The sequence below is a fragment of the Tauraco erythrolophus genome, chromosome 1, assembly GCF_009769465.1.
Source record: "Tauraco erythrolophus isolate bTauEry1 chromosome 1, bTauEry1.pri, whole genome shotgun sequence".
NCBI classification, from domain to species: domain Eukaryota; kingdom Metazoa; phylum Chordata; class Aves; order Musophagiformes; family Musophagidae; genus Tauraco; species Tauraco erythrolophus.
This window is the reverse complement of record NC_141465.1, coordinates 107,604,259-107,626,423: the sequence shown is the minus strand read 5'-3', so window position 1 is coordinate 107,626,423 and position 22,165 is coordinate 107,604,259. Positions and strand designations below refer to the sequence as shown.

The 22,165-nt window shown below is 43.8% G+C and overlaps 1 protein-coding gene across 1 annotated transcript in view; it reads right to left on the bottom strand.

Moving 5' to 3' along the window:
• Positions 1-7,507: 7,507 nt before the first annotated feature.
• Positions 7,508-22,165, bottom strand: part of LHFPL6 (LHFPL tetraspan subfamily member 6) — a 153,193-nt gene continuing 138,535 nt past the window's right edge. Inside the window, exons 2-3 of the mRNA XM_086612580.1 lie at positions 21,896-21,994; positions 7,508-7,626 (exon numbers count right to left, since the gene is read on the bottom strand). Of these exons, the coding sequence (XP_086468706.1) occupies positions 7,508-7,626; positions 21,896-21,994 (218 nt within the window). The remainder of the gene's footprint in view (positions 7,627-21,895; positions 21,995-22,165) is intronic.

Here is a 22,165-nt window from a genome sequence, read left to right as displayed (position 1 = left end):
ATGAAGAACCGCCCACTGTAGGAGAAGATCAGGTTTGAGATTGTCTAAGGAACTTGAAGGTGCACAAGTTTGTGGGACTTGATGAGAAGCATCTGTGGGTCCTGAGGGAACTGGCAGACGAAGTTCCTAAGCCACTATCCATCATATTTGAGAAGTTGTGGCAGTCTGGTGAAGTTCTCACCAACTGGAAAAGGGGAAACATAACCTCCATTTTTCAAAAGGGAAAAAAGGAAGACCCAGGGAACTACAGGCCAGTCAATCTCACCTCTGTGCCCAGTAAGACCATGGAGCAGATCCTCCTGGAAACTATGCTAATGCACATGGGAAAAAAGGTGATTGGTGACAGCCAAAATGGCTTCACTAAGGGCAAATCATGCCTGACAAATTCAGTGGCCTTCTATGACCATGAAATAATAGAATTTTCAGTCACAGAAGAAGTAGGGAGAGGGGTCAGCAGAACTGCTGCCTTGGACTTCCGGAGGGCAGACTTCAATCTTCTTAGGAGACTGGTTGGAAGGGTCCCTTGGGAGTTGGTCCTGAAAGGCAAAGTGGTCCAGGAAGCCTGGACAATTCTCTAGAGGGAAATCTTCAGAGCCCAGGAGCAGACTGTCCCAGTGAACTGCAAGACGAGCCAGAAGGGCAGAAGACCAGCCTGGCTGAAAAGAGAGCTCTGGCTAGAGCTCAAGAAGAAAAAGAACGACTATGACCTATGGAAGAAGGGGCAAGTCACTCACGAAAACTACAAAAATTCTGTGAGACGATGCAGGGAGAAAATTAGAAAGGCAAAAGCCCAGCTGGAGCTTAATCTGGCAGCTAACATAAAAGACAATAAGAAAAGTTTCTACAAATACCTTAACAGTAAAAGGAGGGTTAGGGAGAATCTCCACCCCTTGCTAAATGCAATGGGAGAAATAGTGACTGGGGATGAAGAAAAGGCTGAGGTACTCAATGCCTTCTTTGCTTCAGTCTTTAATGGTCAGACCAACTCAATGGGTGATATGCCTCTAGAACCAAATGGTGGAGATGGAGAGCTTTATCAAGGTTTCTTTCAAGAGGAAACGGTAGGCGAACTGCTGCACAGCTTAAATGTGCAGAAGTCTATAGGGCTGGATGAGATCCACCCAAGAGTTCTGAGGGAGCTGGCAGAAGTGCTTACCAAGCCACTTTCCATCATTTACCAACAATCCTGGCTAACAAGGGAGGTACCAGCTGACTGGAGGTTGGCAAACGTGATGCCAATCTACAAGAAACGTAAGAGGGAAGACCCAGGGAGCTACAGGCGGCTTGTCAGTCTGACCTCAGTGCCAGGTAAACTCATGGAACAGATCATCCTTAGTGTTATCATGCGTCATGTACAAGACAGTCAGATGATGAGGCCCAGTCAACTTGGATTTATGAAGGGCAAGTCTTGTTTGACCAACCTGATCTCCTTCTATGATAAAATGACCCATTTAGTGGACGAGGGAAGAACTGCGGATGTTGTTTACGTCGATTTTAGCAAAGCCTTTGACACTGTTTCCCATAACATTCTTCTGCAGAAGCTGGCTACCTATGGCTTGGACGGGTGCACGCTTCGCTGGATCAAAAACTGGCTGGACAGCCAGGCCCAGAGAGTGGTGGTGAATGGAGTTAAATCTAGCTGGTGACCGGTCACCAGTGGTCCTCTGCAGGGCTCAGTGTTGGAGCCTGTTCTCTTTAACATCTTTATCAATGATCTGGATGAGGGGATCGAGTGCACCCTCAGCAAGTTTGCAGATGACACTAAATTGGGAGGTAGTGTTGATCTGCCTGAGGGTCGGGAGGCTCTACAGAGGGACCTGGACAGGCTGGATCGATGGGCCAAGGCCAACTGTATGAAATTCAACAAGACCAAGTGCCAGGTCCTGCACTTGGGCCACAACAACCCCCTGCAGCGTTACAGGCTTGGGGAAGTGTGGCTGGAAAGCTGCACAGCAGAGAAGGACCTGGGGGTGCTGATCGACAGCCAATTGAACATGAGCCAGCAGTGTGCCCAAGCAGCCAAGAAAGCCAACAGAATCCTGGCATGTCTCAGAAACAGTGTGGCCAGCAGGAGCAGAGAAGTGACTGTCCCCCTATACTCAGCACTGGTGAGGCCACACCTTGAGTACTGTGTCCAGTTTTGGGCCCCTCACTTCAAGAAGGACATTGAGGTGCTGGAGCAGATTCAGAGAAGGGCAACAAAACTAGTGAAGGGTTTAGAGAACTTGTCCTATGAAGAGCGGCTGAGGGAGCTGGGACTGTTTAGTCTGGAGAACAGGAGGCTCAGGGGGGACCTTATCGCTCTCTACAATTACCTGAAAGGAAGTTGTAGGGAGATGGGGGTCGGTCTCTTCTCCCATGCTATGAATGACAGGACGAGAGGGAATGGCCTCAAGTTACGCCAGGGGAAATTTAGGTTAGATATCAGGAAGAATTTCTTTACAGAGGGGGTTGTGAAGTATTGGAACAGGCTGCCCAGGGAGGTGGTGGAGTCCCCATCCATGGAGGTGTTTAAAAACTGCGTGGATTTGGTGTTGAGGAACATGGTTTAGGGACCCTGACAGTGCAGGGTGAATGGTTGGACTCGATGATCTTGAAGGTCTCTTCCAATCAGAGGATATAGATAATTCTATGATTCTATGATTCTATGACAGGGTTACAGCATTGGTGGATAAGGGAAGAGCAACTGACATCATCTACCTGGATTTGTCCAAACCATTTGGCACAGTCCCACATGACATCTTTGTCTCTAAATTGGAGAGACATGGTCACTGGATGGATAAGGAATTGGCTGGATGGTCGCACTCAAAGAATTGCAGTCAATGGCTTGATGTCCAAGTCGAGGCTAGTGACAAATGGCGTTCCTCAGGGGTCAGTATTGGGACTAACACTGTGTAACATCTTTGTCAGGCACATGGACAGTGGGATCAAGTGCACCCTCAGCAAGTTTGCTGACGACACCAAGTTGTGTGCTGTGGTTGACACACTGGAGGGAAGGGATGCCATCCAGAGGGACCTTGAGAGGCTTGCAGAGCGGGCCTGTGTGAGCCTTATGAAGTTCAACAAGGCCAAGTGCAAGGTCCTACATGTGGGTCATGGCAATCCCAAGCAGAAATACAGGCTGGGTGGAGAATGGATTGAAAGCAGCCCTGAGGAGAAAGACTTGGGGTGTTCGTTGATGAAAAGCTCAACATGAGCCAGCAATGTGCCCTTGCAGCCCAGAAAGCCAACCATATCCTGGGCTGTATCTAAAGAAGCGTGGCCAGCAAGTCCAGGGATGTGATTCTGTCCCTCTACTTGGCACTTGTGAGACCCCACCTGGAGTACTGTGTCCAGCTCTGAGGCCTCCAACCTAAGAAGGACATGGAGCTGTTGGAATCGATTCCGGATAAGGGCCACAGAGATGATCTGAAGGGTGGAGCACCTCTCCTATGAAGACACGCTGGGAGAGTTGGGTTTGTTCAGCCTGGAGAAGAGAAGGCTCTGGGGACACTTTCTAACAGCCTTCCAGTACCTAAAAAGAGGCCTACAGGAAAGCTGAAGAGGGACTTTTTGCAAGGGTGTGTAGTGATAGGACAAGAGGCAATGGCTTTAAATTGGAAGAGTAGATTTAGATTAGATCTAAAGAAGAAATTCTTCCCTCTGAGGGTGGTGAAGCACTGGAACAGATTGCCCTGAGAAGTCGTGGATGCCCCATCCCTGGAAGTGTTGAAGGTCAGGTTGGATGAGGCTTTGAGCAACCTTATCTAGGGGAAGGTGTTCTTGCCCATGGCAGGGGAGTTGGAACTAGATGATCTTTGTGGTCCCTTCCAACTCTAGCCATTCTATGATTCTATGAATCAGCACTCGTTAGAGCACATGCGGATACCATATCCAGTGTTGGGGCCCTTGTTCTAAGAAAGATATCAACAAATGGCAGCTGGTCCATTAGAAGTCACCAAGTTTGTTCAGTCTGGAGCACTTGTCCTGTGCAGGGAAGTCAAGGATTGGGGCTTATTCAGCCTGCTGAAAAGGTGGCTTGTAGGGGAGAATGATAACCCAATAGCAGCCACTCAGTTCCTATGAGATTTCCTATGAAAGAAGATGGAGATGAGCTCTTCTCAGTGATTTTTGGTGGGAGGATGAGAGACCGCAGTCATTAGTTGAAATGAGATCAGTTATAAGGAAAGCTGTTTCCCCATGAAGACAGTCAGGCAGTGGCACAGGCTGCCCAGAGATGTTGTGCATCTCCATCTTTGGAGGTTTTCAAGGCCAGATGAAAGAAAACCCTGAGTAATCTGTTGTGGCCTCATGACTAACTGTGCCTTGGGCAGGAGGCTGGACTACAGACCTTCTGAGGTCCCACACGAATTATCCTGTGGTCCTAAGACAGCTTCTGATAATGAACAGTAATCTGTGGCCATGTGATTTGTTTCTGTATAGCTCCTGTATTAGTTAGGAGTGACGGATGGAATCTGCTGCTCCCAGGGTATTTGTTGGAAGCAGACTGCAACCTCTGACATGTGTGTTGACAGTGGGCTCCAGAATACAGGGTGGTCTGGAACTTAGGAAGTGTCTAATCACCCAAAGAGTGAGATTTTGGAATAAATTTCCCATTGTAGTTGTAGGGACAAAACTGCTTAAACAGTTTTAAGACACAGCTTGGTAAATTTATGGACAGGATTATGTTACAATATGATTGCCAGCAACGGCAAGGACAGAATTCAGTGACCTGAGAGCCTGTGCAAACTTACGGTTTTTATTTTGACGAATGCGAGGCCAAGCTCTTCATCTTCAAGAATAAATAAATAGAAAATTAAACATAGCAAATGTTGTAAATATTTCATTGACACTTCACTCTGTGAAATTGAAAGCAATCTTTTGCCCAGTTCGAAGTTATTAGAGTTTGTAGCTGTGAGGCTTGATAACTATGATAATAAATGGTATTTATATTCTAGTGCAAAGTGGGTATCAGAACCAAAATGCACAAATATGGACAAACCTAATTAAGCTGTGATTGCTTTATTCATATCAGAGCAGCTGAAGGCTATATGACAAACAGGTACAAAGCAGTTGCAGCATATATCATTGGCTTGATTATTAGAAATTGGCATTTTATTCAATTCCAAATTAAAAAAAGGAGATTGGATACAAAATCAGAGAAAGTCAGTCATACTATAATTGTATTGCATCGTAACAAAAACTAATTTTCTTCATGAAGTAATTGCATGGTTCCAGTTTGTCATGATAAATCAAGCCCAAACCTGAGAATAGGAAGATCTAAGAAAAGTCAAAATGTTCTCCATGATGCACAGACCAGGATATAATCTAGAGAGGGTTGAATTTAGAGTAATAACACATTTTTATAGTCAAGTCACTGAAATTTTGTCCAGCAAACTGTGGTTTCAGTGGAAGGAAAGGCATGTTTCTGCAGCAGCATACTACACAAAGGAAGTGTTTTTCTATTCAGATACCTGCCAAAGATCTTACTGGAGGCAGGGGAACCACAGTCAAAGTTGTGTTTATATCTCCTCTGGTTTTAATGAAGCAGCAACCCTAATAGGCATATTCATACTTACTGTGAGCATATATGGAATGCCATTGACCTCCCACAGCAGGTTTGGGTACAGTCCTGACTGCTTTCGAGAAGAGATGAGCCCTCAAACCTGGAAGCAGGAGGGAAGAGTGTGCGAGGAGGAAAGCCCCCATGGCATGGTGCGTGTGCTTCTCAGAATTGCAGTCGGATGTGATAGCGCTATTATGGGCTAATCTGGGAGGGCTAAGGTACAATTCTGCTTTCATTGCACAGCACCATAAAGAGAATAAATAGTGCTTAGCCTATAATGAAACTCGATAAAATTCAGTTCAGCAATATCCGGACTGATCACTGTAAATTGACATTGCTATTTCCACGTACCTCCGAAAAGCTGCCCAGTGTAATGTACAAAGCAACCGCACGATTGCAGAGTTGCAACAGCTACAAGTGTTCCAGCAGAACCACAAGTGGAACATAGACAGTAACTTAGAAGTACATGACAGAAACATTGCATCAGGAAAACAAGAGTAGAAAAACAAATTTGAAAGGGAATAACATCAGTTAATGTCATGATTGAAAACCCCTTACGAGTTCTCATGTTCTAAGTTCACACTGTTTTTCTTAAAGAAAATAAAAGATTGGTTTTGAGTTTTGTGCGTACAGTGCCGATGCCTTGTGCAGCGTATACTGCCCGGTAAGCACTTGATCGGTGTCAATGCTATTAAGAACGTAAAGGCTTGTTTCTGCCGCCTTAACAGGGACGTGCAATGCTGCGTGAGATGCTAAGTCTGCAGCAGCCAGGCCAGGATGGGGAAGGTCTCCCTGAAGTCCTGCAGGACACCCGACAGCATCAGGCAAAAATGTGGGATACACCAGAATGCCTCACATGGCAATAGATATGTATCCTTAGGCAATGTAACTGAACCCTAAATGTATGTGTTTTGCAGGGAAAAAGGATACAGCATGGTTATAAAAGTCATGATTATTTCTGAGGTTTTTTCCAGTGGGGATCTGGGAAAAGAACTTCTTCACCTAGTGACACAATCAGGCATTACAAGTATTGATCAAGGAAAAATTTATTTACAGAGATTTTTCAAATACAAACATAAAATAGCACATATTATATATATATTTTTTACAAAAATGAATATTGAAATAATAAACATGGTACAGCACAATACGACATCAATGAGCTAAACGTAACCGCAACAGAAATCTATGTCTGGAAGAAGTTTCCTGTTAGTAGTAGGTAACCAACAGAGCTCTACAGTACCGTGAGTGGAATTTCCAATGGACAGAAAACTGTCCATTTACTGCACTTCATAAAAGTACTATAGGGAAAGGCTACATATGCCAAGTAATTATGTTGCATTTTTGTAATAATGCTGAAAACACAGAGGCTTAATAAAAGTTATATAGGGCTGAATAAGCAGTGGCTAAATGTTCGGGGAAGAAAAATGTGTAGAGAATATACAAAATACTGATAAAGTGGCTTATTGGTCCTTTAATTAAGTTTAATGTATAGATTAAAAAGTGTTGCAACACTGAATTTTAAACCACCAGAGAGAAGTAAAAAAAAAAAAAAAAAAAAAAGAAAAGAAAAAAGTTTCCTCTCTACTCATTTTGTGCCATGGTCAACATCTGTGTGTGCGTGTGTGCTTTTGGGAGCTTTTGGGAGCTGCGCCGAGGGGCTGCCTGGCGTTGACCCAGCCCCTGGCACTGCCATCCCCTCACTGATCGCTCCATTAACCAATGCACGCAGAATTTCACCGTTTGCCAACGCGGAGTTTTCCTTGCTTATATTTTTGCGGAGCAGACCACGGGCGGCCTCGGGTGAGAAAGCCCGTCCCTGCCCAGCCCAGCCCAGTGGATTGCACCACTATTCCCCTCCCCGCCCTCCCGCCCTGTGCCCACTCCAGACAGAACGCACTTGAAAATTTCTTGTTCCCGGTGGTTATCCAGAAGCCGTCGGAAGCCCCTCGGGTGCCCGGCTCAGTACGGGTACTGCTTCTGCTTCTTGCCCGAGCAGCAGGCCAGCCAGGCGCACAGCAGCATGGCGGCCGCCGCGCCCCCGCCCGCGCAGTAGAAGGCCCAGCCGATGCGACAGGTCCCTGCGAGGGAAACAGAGCGTTAGCCGGGGGCGGGAAGCGCTGCCACCACCCTCCTTTCTGCCCGCGGAGGAAAAAAGCACTTTTCCAGGTTTCCGCCCCACTTGTAAGCCCACCTCAGACAGGGAACGCAGGGTGTAATTCAAGCAACTAGAGGAGCCAAGCCGTTTCAATGGCTTCCCTTAATTTTCTGTAACAGTTCAGCAGACAGGCCTCCGAGCTCGCTTGCCTGGCTGGTGGCTGTTTTCCACACTGGGAAACGCCATGTGGGGGCCAAAGCAGAGGCACCCTGGCCACGGGGCAGACATCCCCCTGCCCACCCAGCCCGGGGAGCACCCGCCGCACTGCTCCCCACTGCGGGAGGGTTTTTCCCCACCCTTCTATTTCTTCTCCTCCTCCTCCAGGCAGCACCTGAGGATGTTTGGATTATTTTTGACTAAGACTTTGAGGGTTTGTAGATAACATCAGCCAGGGCCTGCTCCTGTCAGAAAGTGCCGAGTGGGTCCACATCTGCCATCTCGGTTCTGGCAGGACCCAGCTGCCTGCTGCTGGGTGACTACAGCCCAGGACATGGCTGCAGGGAACTCGTTCGTGTTCCCCTCTCACAGGCATCAATCCTGACCAGGAGGCTCGAGGTGGCAAGGGATCATGGTGTTGGGGGCCCACCTGCATGGGGGCTGCTGTTCAAATGGAGTCCACAAATACAAAAGTAGAGAAATTCCCTATCCCCACCTCAAGTCATAACTCATTGCTTAAAATTTCACTCATCTTTCGTCTGACGTGTTTAATAGCGTCACAATATGGCCTTGAATAAATTTAATGGCCACAGTATCTTTATACAGTCAAACTCATCACCAGTGAATGGTGTTGGGGAATCCTATAAAATGATTGCTCCCCTTCCAGGCACCACTGTGCCTGCAGCGGAGGAGGAGATCAGGAAAACCGCAGCTGCAGCAGGGAGGAAGCCTCCTTATGGAGACCTCTGAAAACAAGGAGATGGCTGCTGTTATTTCTCAGGATTTCAGCCCATCTCAAAAGTAATTTTCACTTGGGCTGCATCATCTTGGTCACTTTGATCTTGAGTGCTTGGAACTCATTACAGTTGAGGCTCTCTCTCACTGGGACATGTCACCATCTTGGGTGATATTGCCCTGCTGTGAGCAATGTGTGCTCTCAGTAAGGCACAAGCAGCAATATGACTCTTCCTTCAGACCCTCTGGAAAAAGCAGCAGAAATCATTCTCCCATCCAGAGAACAGAAGGTAACAACAGAGTTTTCACGTAGAAAGACAGACCTGAAACAGGTGGCATGTCCATACTCTGTCTCAGTGGCATCCTTGAGGGCCAGGCTTCCGGTTCAGGCAACTCAGCTAATCCTGCCTTAGGCACAAGACACACAAGATGTCTGTACCTCTCAACATGTCCAGAGCATTAGCATGCTTCGAGGCAGACAGCACATCCATCGACTGTCTGCAGGATATTTTCAGGCCAGCTTTGTAAGGAGATGTTAGTGGGAGGCAACACTTATGCTCTTGGCCTCTCTGTAGATCTCAGGTTGACACCACAGCAGGAAGCATAGTACTTGTTTCATTTTTTTCTTCATAATCCTCAAAACTTTTTATTTAAAAAACGTCCAGTGAAACAAAGATCCTGACGTGACCAGAAGACTTGAGGAGCTGTGGCCTTGGCTTGAGCTCATTAGCCTCTCTCCTTAGTGTACTGGAGCAGACAGAGAGATTTACTTGGTTTTGTAATCTGGTTATGCTCTGTAGATCAACACCATTCTTGGCTTCCTTACAGAAGACCACACAGAGAGTCTGACTTTCTAAAGAGAAGACCATCAGAAACCATGGAGAGTGGCCAAGCACCTGGCAATGTCACTGATGCTGATCCTTGCTCAATCACACAACAATCCCTGGAGAGATCTGTCTCTGGACCATCTATTGCTTTGCCTGTGTACACACACTGTCTATAGCTTCTGATGGAAATTTCAAAACTAGGCTTAAGCATACACCATCTGCCTAAATCCATCGGTTTGCTTTGAAAATGATCACATTTATACCAGAATGGGGTGTGCTATAGTATTTCCTGTGATAAGATGGACTCCATCTGATAAGTCTTTTAAAATTGCTAAGTAATCCTCAAACTACTAGAGATTGTAGTTGCAGCTTGAAAAAGTAATTTTTTCTCATCATCATACTTCCAGGTAGAGAAACTAAATGTCAAAATGCTGCTTTAAAAAGAGGTTAAAGATTCACCTGGTAGCACTGCCCAAAGCTGTGACCTAAGTGGGACAGAATGAAGTAAATTCGAACTTTTGCATGGTGTGATTTCATCTTTTGTGCCTTGGCAGTGGGAGAGGGGGACAATGTATGTGACTGATATATATTAAGAAGAGAGAACAGTTAAATCAGTGTCAGAGATGTGCTCAACAGATACAGCACTCACATTCAGTCTTGGCTGAAGAGAACAACGTTTATTTCTCCATACCATGCTCCATTTACCCTAAAGACCACTGCCCTACTTAATGCCCTGAGGCATGGCAGGCAGCCTCTTGATCTAACAAATGCAATGTAGCTCACAAGTGTGAGTTGGGTCAAGATGAACAAACGAAAGACTGAGAGAGTGCAGGAGAACGGATGAAAGAGCCGGGAGCCTGACCTTAGAGCAATAATAACACAGCAATAAACCCGGCCATTATTTCCAGCCTGTGTCAGAAGCAATGGGAGGCCTCAGATAAAATAGCTTGATCTGTACTCGGATGATGCTGAGCAGAACAATGTTTCAAGCTATTGTGCTGAAGAAGAGCCAGCAGTGGGGAAGGTGTCTGAGGGTGTAGGACTTTGCATTGTAAGCATAGGTAAGTCCTAGGTCCATAGCTAAGTATAGCTACAAGGCCAGAGCTAATCCATCTCAAAGGTACCTCTTGCAATGAACGATTCCCTACGCTACACAGCCACGCGCCAAAACGAAACAATGCTACTACCCTGTTTATACTCCTGTATTGCACAAAGAAAAAAAATATTTTGGAGTTAATGTTTCTGCTCTGGTGTTTTCGTTTTTCTGCATGTCTGAGTTATTTTAATCCATTGTACCCTAAAGAAAGATAGCTGGTTGTCAATAGTTGGGTAATTTAGTTGCAGTTTAAATTGTAAAATGACTTCTGCTTCACTTTGATATTAAACACTCATTTTAATAAGGAACTGGAAGCTTTATAAAAAGCAGGATTGATGAGAAATTAAATGTAACACCAAATGAAAAGAAATACACCTATAGAAATGCTATATGTTAGAGAAGATAGACTTTGCTTTCTAGATTTAGATTTTTATATTATAATAATAGATATCATAGAAGGACCCTTTCTCATGTTCAAATTTTATTGTATGACATTAATGAGACTAGTCACGTGTTCAGAAGTACGCAAATGGTTAAAGGATTTGCAGAACTGGGGCTTAAATTCAACCATGAAATAGGTCAATTTGCCTTCGTGAAGCCCATCATACTAAACATTAGAAATGTTGCATTGAAGTTTCCCATTTTTTTAATGTCAAAACTCTAAAACAAAGAGCAAGACCATGTAACTACTTGATAGAATTAAAACAATTAGTGAAACCACATCAATTTTCACACACACACACAGACACAAAAGCTGTTTTCCTCAGGGATGCGCCGGAATGCATACACACAGGTAGAAATGTGCCAGATCGTTGGGGGTGTGGAGATGCGTGCAAGAATGTGTGCAAGTTCTTGCTCATAAGATGGGCTGGATCTGGTTTCACGCCAAAGTAAATTCCCCGTCAGCTGAAGCACTCTTCTAGCTGATAGAGATGATGTGCATCACAGCAGCTTCCTTCTCTGCGCAGAACTGATGTTCCTTTTAACAAATCAGTCTTTGCCTGACAGGTTAGTACAGAGGGAGAAGTTGTGGCTTCAGCATATTGTTAGTAGTGAATTGTGTTTTTTTTTTTTTTTGTAAAGGAGAGCATAAATAATTGGAGCTCTTGGTTGCTCGGTGAAGCAGGACTGTCCAAGTCGGCTCAGGTAAATTTGTAGCCAGCCATAAGAACTTTGTTTTCACATTTCTTTTACTGGGATTGGCAGCAAGAGTGTCAGGATGAACTCTGAAATCACAGAGTAACAGACCTTGCAGCTATAGGGTTGGATGTCCATTTTCCAAGCGAATAAAAGGAACAAAGAGTGGAAACATTACACTTCTGTCTTTTGTAAAAGAATTGAAAAAAATTGCAGTCCCCAAAGATAAAGGACAAAAGCAAGGTGAGTGAGGACACTGTCAAAAGAAGATTCAGCAGAAAAGAGACCCGTAGAATATAAGACAATATTTGCTAAATCGAAAAAAAACAAAGAATGCAGAAAGGTAGTTTTGCAGTGATGGATGGGCTTATTAGGAAACACTTATATGACTTTTCCTGATTTCTAACGTTCAAAGCCACGATATGTGTCCCCTAGCTCCCTCCTTTCTCTGCAATGTATAAGGCAAATAAAGATTAAGACAAATTTGGGAGTGAGTGAAATTTGGCAACAGAAAATCTGCAGATACTTGATCTGCCATGGAGCCGTGCCAGGATCCAGTTGCCAAAACAGAATTTTACCAGGATTTCTATTCATGATGTCTTACAAATAATTATTGCACGTAGTTATCAAGGTCCTGGAAATAACATATGACTGTCATCTAAAATAACCAATAATTGACACTTATGAAAAAATATCCAAAATATGAAAGCATCTTGAATGCAAACCTGTTAATTGCAAGATTTAGTATCTTAAATATTTGCACCTTCTTTGCTGTTAATGTTAAGACTATCCTGGGCTTACAGCCTGGAGTACTCAGCAAAATCTAATTGTTTAACCTTAAGTACAGTCTGTTTTCCAAGATGAAGGAAAAAAGGTTTCAGTATTAGCCAGGCTGAAGAATACAAATTATATACCTTCAAAAATAAAAACTACAATTCCTACTTGCAAAAACTCATACAGGAACTCTAACTAACATTTTCACATGAGAGTCCAGTACTATAGGGAATGTGAATTCATGTAATCAATCAGGGTGTTGGAAAAGTAATCAGAGAAAAAAGTAAGGAGTGTGGTGTTAAGGGATATACAGGGATTTGGAGATATGAAAGCCACAAATGAATGTAAGAGATAATCAGCTAATTAATAAGAAGGCACAATTATTTTGAAACAAAGCCAAGATAAATTAAATAGCTGAAGATTTTTTCTTCTTGACACAGTTACAATGAAAAACCGTCATGTAAAATCAGTTACAAAAGCAGGAAAAGAAGTTAAAACTTGGAATGCATCCAGAAAGGATTAAAGTAGTTATGTGAAACAAAGAAAGAATACTATATAAGGTAAAACTGCCGCCAAATAAATACCTAATACAAAAAAGTGAATTTGGTGAAGCTGGTTTCTTTGTCTGTCTGATATGACTTTCTCAATGCGTTTCTGTTTTTTTTTTTTTTTTAAAAAAATGATTTCTTATGCATGCACAGATCAAGCTATTTGGGTTAGCTATAATTGGTAAAAGAAATTGTATGAGCACTTTGGTCTGAATTAAATGCATAAAATCTCATAAAGTTGGGAAGTGTAAAAAAGTAGAAAAAGAAGTGCCAACTTGAAATTCTTCAGTTCTTCTGTATGCAGACACTCACATGACCAAATCCTCCTTCCCTTGTTTAATCAAACCTCGAATTGGCTGTAGACATGCATTTATCATGGAACAATGGAGGAGAAACCAATACCTTGTGTCAACTACAATGCTCAAGTTCCCAAGAGCAAATAGCTCATATCCTGCTAATGAGGAGCTCTTCCAGCCTCCTGGAAGAAGTCAGCAGAAAGCTCATCTATGGCAGGAAGTGAAATTAATTTCACTCTCTTTTGATATCCACAGTGCAGAGATCCACACTGGACTAGTCTCCCAGACTCCCTCTAGAGACAATGGGGAGAAAAAAGTAACTTATAAAAGCGCGTTGCGTTTCATCTTAGGGTAGGCATCTAAAGTGCAGTAGGTGAACCCTGCTCTAGCAGCACCTATTTTTCTCCCTTTAACTATGAAGAGGTTCCAAACAAACAGTTTAGCTGCCCTTTTCAAGTAAGACAGAATCCAACGTACTTGCTCCCAGGTGGTCTGAGTCCCTTTCTGGATGCTCCTGCTTACCTCTACTGACTGCAGAGGGTCCTTGCATGACCCTGTTCTAACTCCGGCAACAAAGGTAAGTGCCTTATGTTAGAGTGAATACATGTGGACCTTGACGTAGTCACCAAAGGCTTACAAAGGTTTCAGAATGGAAGTTACCCAGGTAGTACTAAAGAGGAAGCATTTTTTAAGAAATACTTTCTTTACCAGCATGTAGGCTGACTCATTCATTTATCTAAGAACTCAGCAGCTGCAGCTCAGGTATGCTCAAAAAGACTGTGCTCAGCCCCAGTCAAAAAACTGAACTGGTAAAATCTCTGAGCTGTTTGCAGAGGATCGGTGAGCATGAAAACTGGCTTTGTCAGATAAATTGCTGATAGGAAAATACAGCTTTGAAGCTTTTTCCTTTAATAGGATTCTAATAAATTGTCCTACCCTCTAAACTCTTTTCTTGATCGTTTTGGCACTGTACGTCAACAGTCAGCCAGATGCTGAAATGATGCCATCTAAGGCAAATTAACCAGTTGACAAAGCTTTTTTTATATTCATTGCTTTCTGTGTGGGTTTTATGTTGTTGTTTTAGTAACTGCACTGTTTGCTTTTAAAGTGCTTTAAAGATCATTTACTCTAATATTTCTACAGCAAAAGTAATTATCGAGTCAACAGTTCTCTTTAAGACATTTCAAGCCCTCTAAAAGTGGCAAAGGGGAATCTTAACAATAATGATCTTTAGAAACAAATATGCCTCAACAGAGAAGTTTCTGAGAGCTTTTGAGGGCAATTCAGCTGCTTGTTTAGTTCAGGATGGCAGCCAGCCTTTTACATTGCTCTCCAGATAGCCACTTTGGCCAGGAAAGCCCTTTCACAGCAGTTCACAGATGGATGGATGGTCACAAAGTGCAAGCAAAGGTGTGCATTTGGAGCCATCTGCTTTGGTTGCTACTGCAGCTGAGCCCCCAGGCCTAAGTGTCTCTGTTCATGACAAGTAGTGATGGAGCATGACAGCCAGAGAACATGAAACAACCGGAGAAGATCTAGAAGGACTTGCAGAAGAATCGAGGCAGGAGATTGATTCTAGCGTCCTAAGGATGGCATGAACTCAAACAAATATAGAATACATTTCAGGCAGGCTGTGGCACCAGTTGCCAGGTGAGTAGGCAGGGCATGGCATGCCGATGGTCACACCTTAGCTATGCAAGCCCTTGCTTCCAGACCTGTGATTTTCACTGCCTTTAATAGCAAAGAAAATGGTCATGAAACTCAAAGGTGAGTTCTGAAGGTAGCTACAAACAACAAACACCAAGTTATGTTTGTAGGACACTTCTTAGTGCAAATGATCACCCAGAAGAATAAAAAAGTAGGTCCTAAGAAGGTAGGAAATGTATGACATAAAAAGCAATCTCTCACAAAAAGGGGTAAGACATAAAATATTCTGGAGCATTGATCATCCAGGCTGAGTCCTGACTGCCCAAACACACCGTATTTCCTTAAAGGAAGACAAAATTTTTTTTCCAAGTAGTTCAACTTAAAAATTGAGGTTTATCTTAAATTTAGTGTATTCATTCTTTCAGGTTAATAAGGTAAGTACATGATATCATTTCACATATCTGGTGGTAGGGAAGTGGCAGCTGGAGGCCAGATGAAATTTCCTAGGGCACCTACAATGGCATGAGTCATCTACAATTAGATTAATGAATCTTACTCTAGATAAAAGTTTTGCTGTTGGGCTCTTAGGTATTGGTCTTGTAGTGCTGTTCCACCAGATGCCATGCGAGGCTCGATTTTGTGATTTAAACTGAGCATGCCCTAACCTCTCTGGGACCTTCCACGGGATTCAGCTGCCTCTGCACCCATCACAATAGAAAGGAGCATGCAACAACTGAGCAGTCTCCACACGCACACCTAGGGAAATCAATGGCCTAACATGAAGTCTCATGTTGGTTTTAGACGTTCAAGACCGATACTAACGTATGCACACATATACACTCACATTGCCCTTTAAAAGAGGCATGCAAGTTCAGAAGATTTCTTTACACAGTTTAAGTTTTGCAAAATGTGGAAGGTTTTGCAAATGTCTGGTGCAGTCTTCGCTTCAATGCATACTCTCACTTTAATGCAGGGTCTCTCGCTTTAATGAATTTCCCGCTAAACCCCTCATTTTTCAGTTGTTACTCTTGTGTGGTGCATTTAGAAATGAAACCAAAATGGTATTAGTGCCTCTAGCTCTGCAAAACTGAATGTGTGCTATAAGATATGTGTCCTGGTTTCAGCCAGGACAGAGTTAGTTTTTCTTTTTAGCAGCCAGAAGAGCTCTGTGTTTTGGATTTAGTATGGGTTTTGTTTTGAGAACAATGTTGATAGTGCACTGATGTTTATAGTTTGTGCTGGAAAATCAAGGACTTTTCAGCTTTCCACATTTTGCCAGTATGAAGGTGCACGGCAGGCTAGGGGGAGCATGGGAATACAAAGGACCCACAACTCTGAGTTTATGATTTGATCTTAGATTTAGGATTGAGGTCCAAATTGGCCAATAGAGCATTCCATGTCATTCAATGTCATGCCCAGTATAGAGATGAGGGTTGACTGGGAAGTTGGATCTCTCTCTTGGGGGGATTCTCTCAGAGTTCTCACTCTCTCATGCTCTCTGTTCAGGCCTTTCACTTGTCTGGGATTGTGGTGTCACGACTTATCTGTTTCAGGATCGCTCGCCAGGATGGGACAGGTGTTGGTCACCGTGTGGTGAGCAATTACACTGTGCATCATTTGTTCATATATATTATTATAATTTAATATATATATTCACATGCTATTATTATCTTTATTACTTTTAATTTTTAATTGTCATTAGTATTGTTATTATTAAATTGTTCTTATCTCAATCCCCAAGTCTCCTTCCCTTTTCCCCTTCAATTCTATTCCCCATTCCCCAGGGGTGGAGGAGGGTGAGCAAGAGGCTGCAGTGGCGTTTAGTTGCCAGCCGGGCTAAACCACAACATACGCTATAAAGATGCTTGCTTTTGGGAAATCGCCTGCTAATTCCTTTTGCAGACCACGGGACTGTGTAGATCTGACTCACTTTCACGCCCTTCAGTCAGCAGCTCTGTACTGCTGTGCCACGTCAGTGCTGTTCTAAATGGGCTCACAGGCAACTCCAGGGTGTAAATACTGCAGCGTAACAGTAACAGCTTGTGTGGTGACGAGAGATTAAAACGATTTTGATCCATCCCCAGACATTTGGTAAAAGTGAAAGGCAGTCCCTTCGAGCACTGCTAGTTGCTCCAGTCTCCTGGAGACTCCAGTCTCCACCTCAGGCCTTAGCCTGTGGCCAAATCAGACTGAGGACTTTGACTCGGTCACTGAGCAAACAACTGCACTGCTTTAAAACATAAACATCTTTTTTCTCTCGCCTCCATTTATTTACATTACTCTACTTCTAGGAGTTACCACCCTAAAAACAGTGGCAGAAGACTGCTCCAGTTGATAGACTGGTGCTTCAGTAGAAACTCTGCTCCATCTGTGATCTGAAATGGGATGCCGCAATATGGAGTAGGGCCCCAAGACCTCAATACAGGTCCTGTTGACTGCTAGGGAGCTGGGAACCACAAGCAGAGGAACATGACAGAGACCTATCATAGCCTTAACCCCCCAACAAGATTTACCAGAGGTCGTTTATCAAAGCCCTAATCTACCACTGCGCTTTTTTTCATGATGGCAAAAACAGATTACTAGAGAAGAGAAGAGAGCAGGCCTCTCTACAGTTGCACCAGTCTTTCTATTTGTGGAGGTTTCTTCCCATCCTCATTAGCAAAACAGCTCATCTATTGAATGTAATTTAATCAACAAATGGGGTTGTCCTTGGCAGGGTATCTTCAGTTGAAGAATGACTCCTCTTTGTAGAGATGGAGTTGTACAACCACTTTCATTTGATTGAAAAAAATTACCCTAATTAAATACATAAATGTTTAAGTAAACCTCTTGGACATAGTTCACTTAATAAAAACCAAATAAATATCCAATTTTAAAGAGAGCAGCAAACTGTTGGGCATTTCACAATGTCAGCTCAGGTTTTCTCGAAAAGAATACCCAAATCCATTTATGTGTAAATTAAAGGCATGGTTATTTTTCCTGCAGTCTTTTTAAATACTGCTTTGGAATGTACACAGAAATGTGTGTTTGGTGGGGGGAGAGGGAGGGGGTCCTCTCTTCACAATATGGGCTATCTCAGCACTATTTGGAGTGCCTATTAGTCTAATGCCTTTTCAGACCCTCTGAAGACATGGAGAAGCACTTCTTATCTAGCACACTGACTAAGAGTTAGGCTTTTTTATGGATTCTTAGCATTGCTATTTATTTATTCTGTCCAGTTACGAGCATGTTACGGGAGGTGGGGTTTTGTCTTGTTTTGGTAAAGCAAAAATTCTCATTTAATTGCTAATTCTGGAATATTTCTGGTGAACATTACATTTCATAGTGCACAATTCAGCTGCTTCTCATGTCAGTTCTTGCAGTCCCTCCTCTGTACCTGCCTCTTGTCCTTCTCATCCTCTTATAATATAGATTGCAGCTCCTGGCTTATCTTTTCTACCTCCAACCTCAACCATTCTTTCCCCTCACCTCTTGTAAATCCAGAACAAATCTCAGTGCAGAATCTCCACCTTTGCTGGCCCCGTGGTCAAACCTGGTGTGCTTCGACCCTCCTTTCCTAGCTGTACACATATGTTCCCCGTGGCTCAAGCTGCAGCAGTTGCTCTGCTGTCCTTGAAGAGGAGGCTGAATGCTGTCTGCTGATCAGCATCCCTTTGAACATCCTCTCCTTTGAGAGTAACCATATGTGCTGAATTAGGCTCTCAGTGTCACCCCTGCTAGTACCCCAGCAGCAGGAGGTGCAGGGCCGGCACTCTCACCACCATTTCTCGCATCAGCAAACCAGTGCAAGGCTCACTGCAGCTCAGCTCTTCTGAGGGCAGATTTTGAATGCAGCGTGTATATAGGTGGTTCTTGAGACAACTCATTTCACAGACTTAGGAATAGAAAGCATATCATTGCGGCTTAATCAAATTAAATATTCAAATGAAAGCAATAATTACTTAAATTTGTCTTGAGACTTAGTGAGATTAAGTCTTTGAAACATCAGTTTTGGCCTGTAGGCTATAATGAGTAAGCCAGTCTCTAATGATTCAGAAAAGACTAGAGGGTTTGGGTTATCACCAACCAAGAGGTATTTATGAAAGACAATGAGCAGTGTGGTTGTTAAATGGCCTTTGGACAATATCTCTTCTTTACAGATGATTTTGCTATCACGGCATCAACCAGGCACTGACATTAAGTCAAAAAAAATCCTAGAAAGCATTTAAATTCACTGCCAATGTACGTGGAAAAAAGATGCTTAGTGGCAGAGCTGCCTGGTGGAAATCACTACAGCACATTTCAGCTCTCATTATAATCTGTTAATTAATGTGTTAACATATGATTGCAGCAGATCGGCGAGACCAGCTCTCCCATCAAATCTAGGCACGCGTGCCCTCTGTGCTCGGGGTCCAGGAAATACAGTAAGAGTACATGCCTTCACATGTAACACAATACATCTCACAGTCCTTATGTCTACCTGGACAGCTGTCCACCGAAATTTTTCACATGGCTTTCTTTAAAGGCAGAGTGATTCAATTTATGCAAATATCTGACTCACGAGTCAAGACTCAGATGGCGAAGGTGGTCTCAGAGACTCTGCTCTGATTGTGGGCACGACTGTCTTTAAGGTCACAGTTTGTAGCTGCCTAAGTGCTGTCTTCAAGGAGCTCAGACTGGCATGACACTCGCCTTCTTCTGAGTTCGCAGAGAAATAACCTGGAAAGGTAACACCTTCCTGCACTCTGGGGAGAGCAATGACTGAAGCCTGGGAACAAGCAGGCTGCCAGGAGACACAAGCAGGAATCACAGGAGCAGGGCTGCTCACATGCTTGGCGTGGAAGAGCAGGCATCGGCACGCACCAGCGAGGGGCTAGCTGGCCTTTCAAACAGGGGTACTGCTAAATGGGCTGGCTAGGAACTGCTTTCAGGCTTCCGCACAGGATTGAACATGGGCAGCGATGAACCCGACTGCTCCCTGCAGCAGTTAGTACAGTGTTTTGTCTAGTCTTTCTACTACATCCTTTGAGACACCTTTCCATGGAGCTGGGAATCATAGCTCTGGGACACTTTTTTCTGCTAGTTAACTACACATTTCTGTTTTCATTGCTATCTCTCCTTCATGTTCACATCTTTCAATTATTAGGTGAATTAAAAAGTTGCAGGAACTTTTTACACTTCACTGAAAAGAAAATTTAACGTCAATAGCACGGAAGGATATTAGAGTTCAGAACAAAAAGGTAACACTTCTAGAGCACGTTACACATGCCTTGGGCAACACCATCAGTGGCTGCTGATAACAACATCAGTGACAGTGGTAGAGATGAGTGCTGATATTGGTAATAAGAATTTCTGGTCCCATGCCAGATCAAATGCACTCCAAAACATCAACAGGAATAGTGTAAGGAAGGAGGGTGACTTGGAGCATCTCTCCCAGAGCAATATTTTTTTACCTTTCAACCTCAATTCATCTGTGTATCTTCACAAGAAACATCTCTGAGACGGAAACAAAACTCCTGAAGTCTGAAGCCTGACAGAAATACCAGTGTATAATTAAAAAATAATGCAGTAGGTTTGTGTTCAACCCTAGGAGACCATTTTCGTCCATGGTTCTTTGCACTGAGATTACTGCCAGGCAACCACAAGCCCCACACACACAGCTATGGAAAGGGTTTCTCACGCTAACCATAAGGGTGAGCTTGCAGGGGCTAGAAATGGGGAGCTGTGCATGTCCGTGCTTGGGAGTGGGAGCTCTCAAGTCTGCAGAGGGTCTGAGTGCTCAGTCTCTGCTGCTCCTTCAGGACGACTGCAGATTCCCCTCTTCTTCAAGTGACATAGGAAGCAAGTGTTATTTGCCAGCTTCCCAAGGATGTGAATAACTAAACCTATACTCTCCATGCTTGGATTAGAAGGCTATAAACATGCCAGATGCCAAAGACAGCTAATTGCACTCATTGCGAATTACCCTGACCTGCACTGTGATGTGATGCCTCTGCCTATCCTGTCCGGATCTCCAGAAGCATTAGCTCCCATATTGCAAGACTACTAAATCTGATGTCTTAAATATATACATACATACATACATAAATTCCCTCATTTTCTTTTATAATGTTCTTCTGGAAAACGTTTCCAGCAAATCTATCTTACTGAGAGTAGCCCTGAGGAGAAGGACTTGGCATGTTTGTTGATGAGAAGTTCAACATGAGCCGGCAGCGTGCGCTTGAAGCCCAGAAAGCCAACCGCATCCTGGGCTGCACCAAAAGAAGTGTGGCCAGCAGGTTGAGGGAGGTGATTCTGTCCCTTTGCGCTGGTCTTGTGAGACCCCACCTGCAATACTGCGTTCAGCTCTGGAGTCCCCAACACAAGAAGGACATGGAGCTGTTGGAGCAAGTCCAGAGGAGGGCAACAAAGATGATCCAAGGGCTGGAGTACCTCTCCTATGAAGACAGGCTGAGAGAGTTGGGGTTGTTCCGCCTGGAGAAGAGAAGGCTCCAGGGACAACTAGCAGATTTCCAGTACCTAAAGGTACCTCTCCTACAAGAAAGCTGGAGAGGGACTTTTTGCAAGGGCGTGTAGCGATAGGACAAGAGGTAATGGCTTTAAACTGAAAGAGAGTAGATTTCTTCCCTCTGAGTGTGGTGAGGCACTAGAACATTTGCCCAGAGAAGTCATGGATGCCCCATCCCTGGAAGCGTCCAAAGCCAGGTTAGATGAGGCTTTGAGCAACCTGATGTAGGGGAAGGTGTCCCTGCCCATGGCAGGGGGGTTAGAACTAGATGATCTTTAAGGTCCCTTCTAACCCTAACCATTCTATCATTCTATCTGAAATCCTTTGCCTTAGCATCATACCAGAATGATGCAATATGAATACACTACCACACACAACTGAGTTACTTCTCCAAGCCTGTGCTCATGTTGTCATTTACTTTTATGGACATTTTACTTTTATGGACATAGAAGAGTCTAACGTGGCCGAGATGCTCTGATGAACACTTACCCAATTCAAACTGGTTGGAAAGGTTACCACAGGTTTGTCTCACTTCTTCACTGTCCCAGCCAAGAGGATAGAGGGCACAACCAGAGCCAATCAACAAACCTATGGAGAGAAAAGAAAATAGAAGTTTATACAAGCAATTGCCATTATCTTAAACACAGGCTGCCACTTGGAAATCAAAGCGTCAAACTGCAATTTGGGAATCTCAGAGGAAAAAAAATCTCTTCTTCTCCTAAAGCCAGTAGAAAATCTTTTGAACTTCCACTGCTGCAT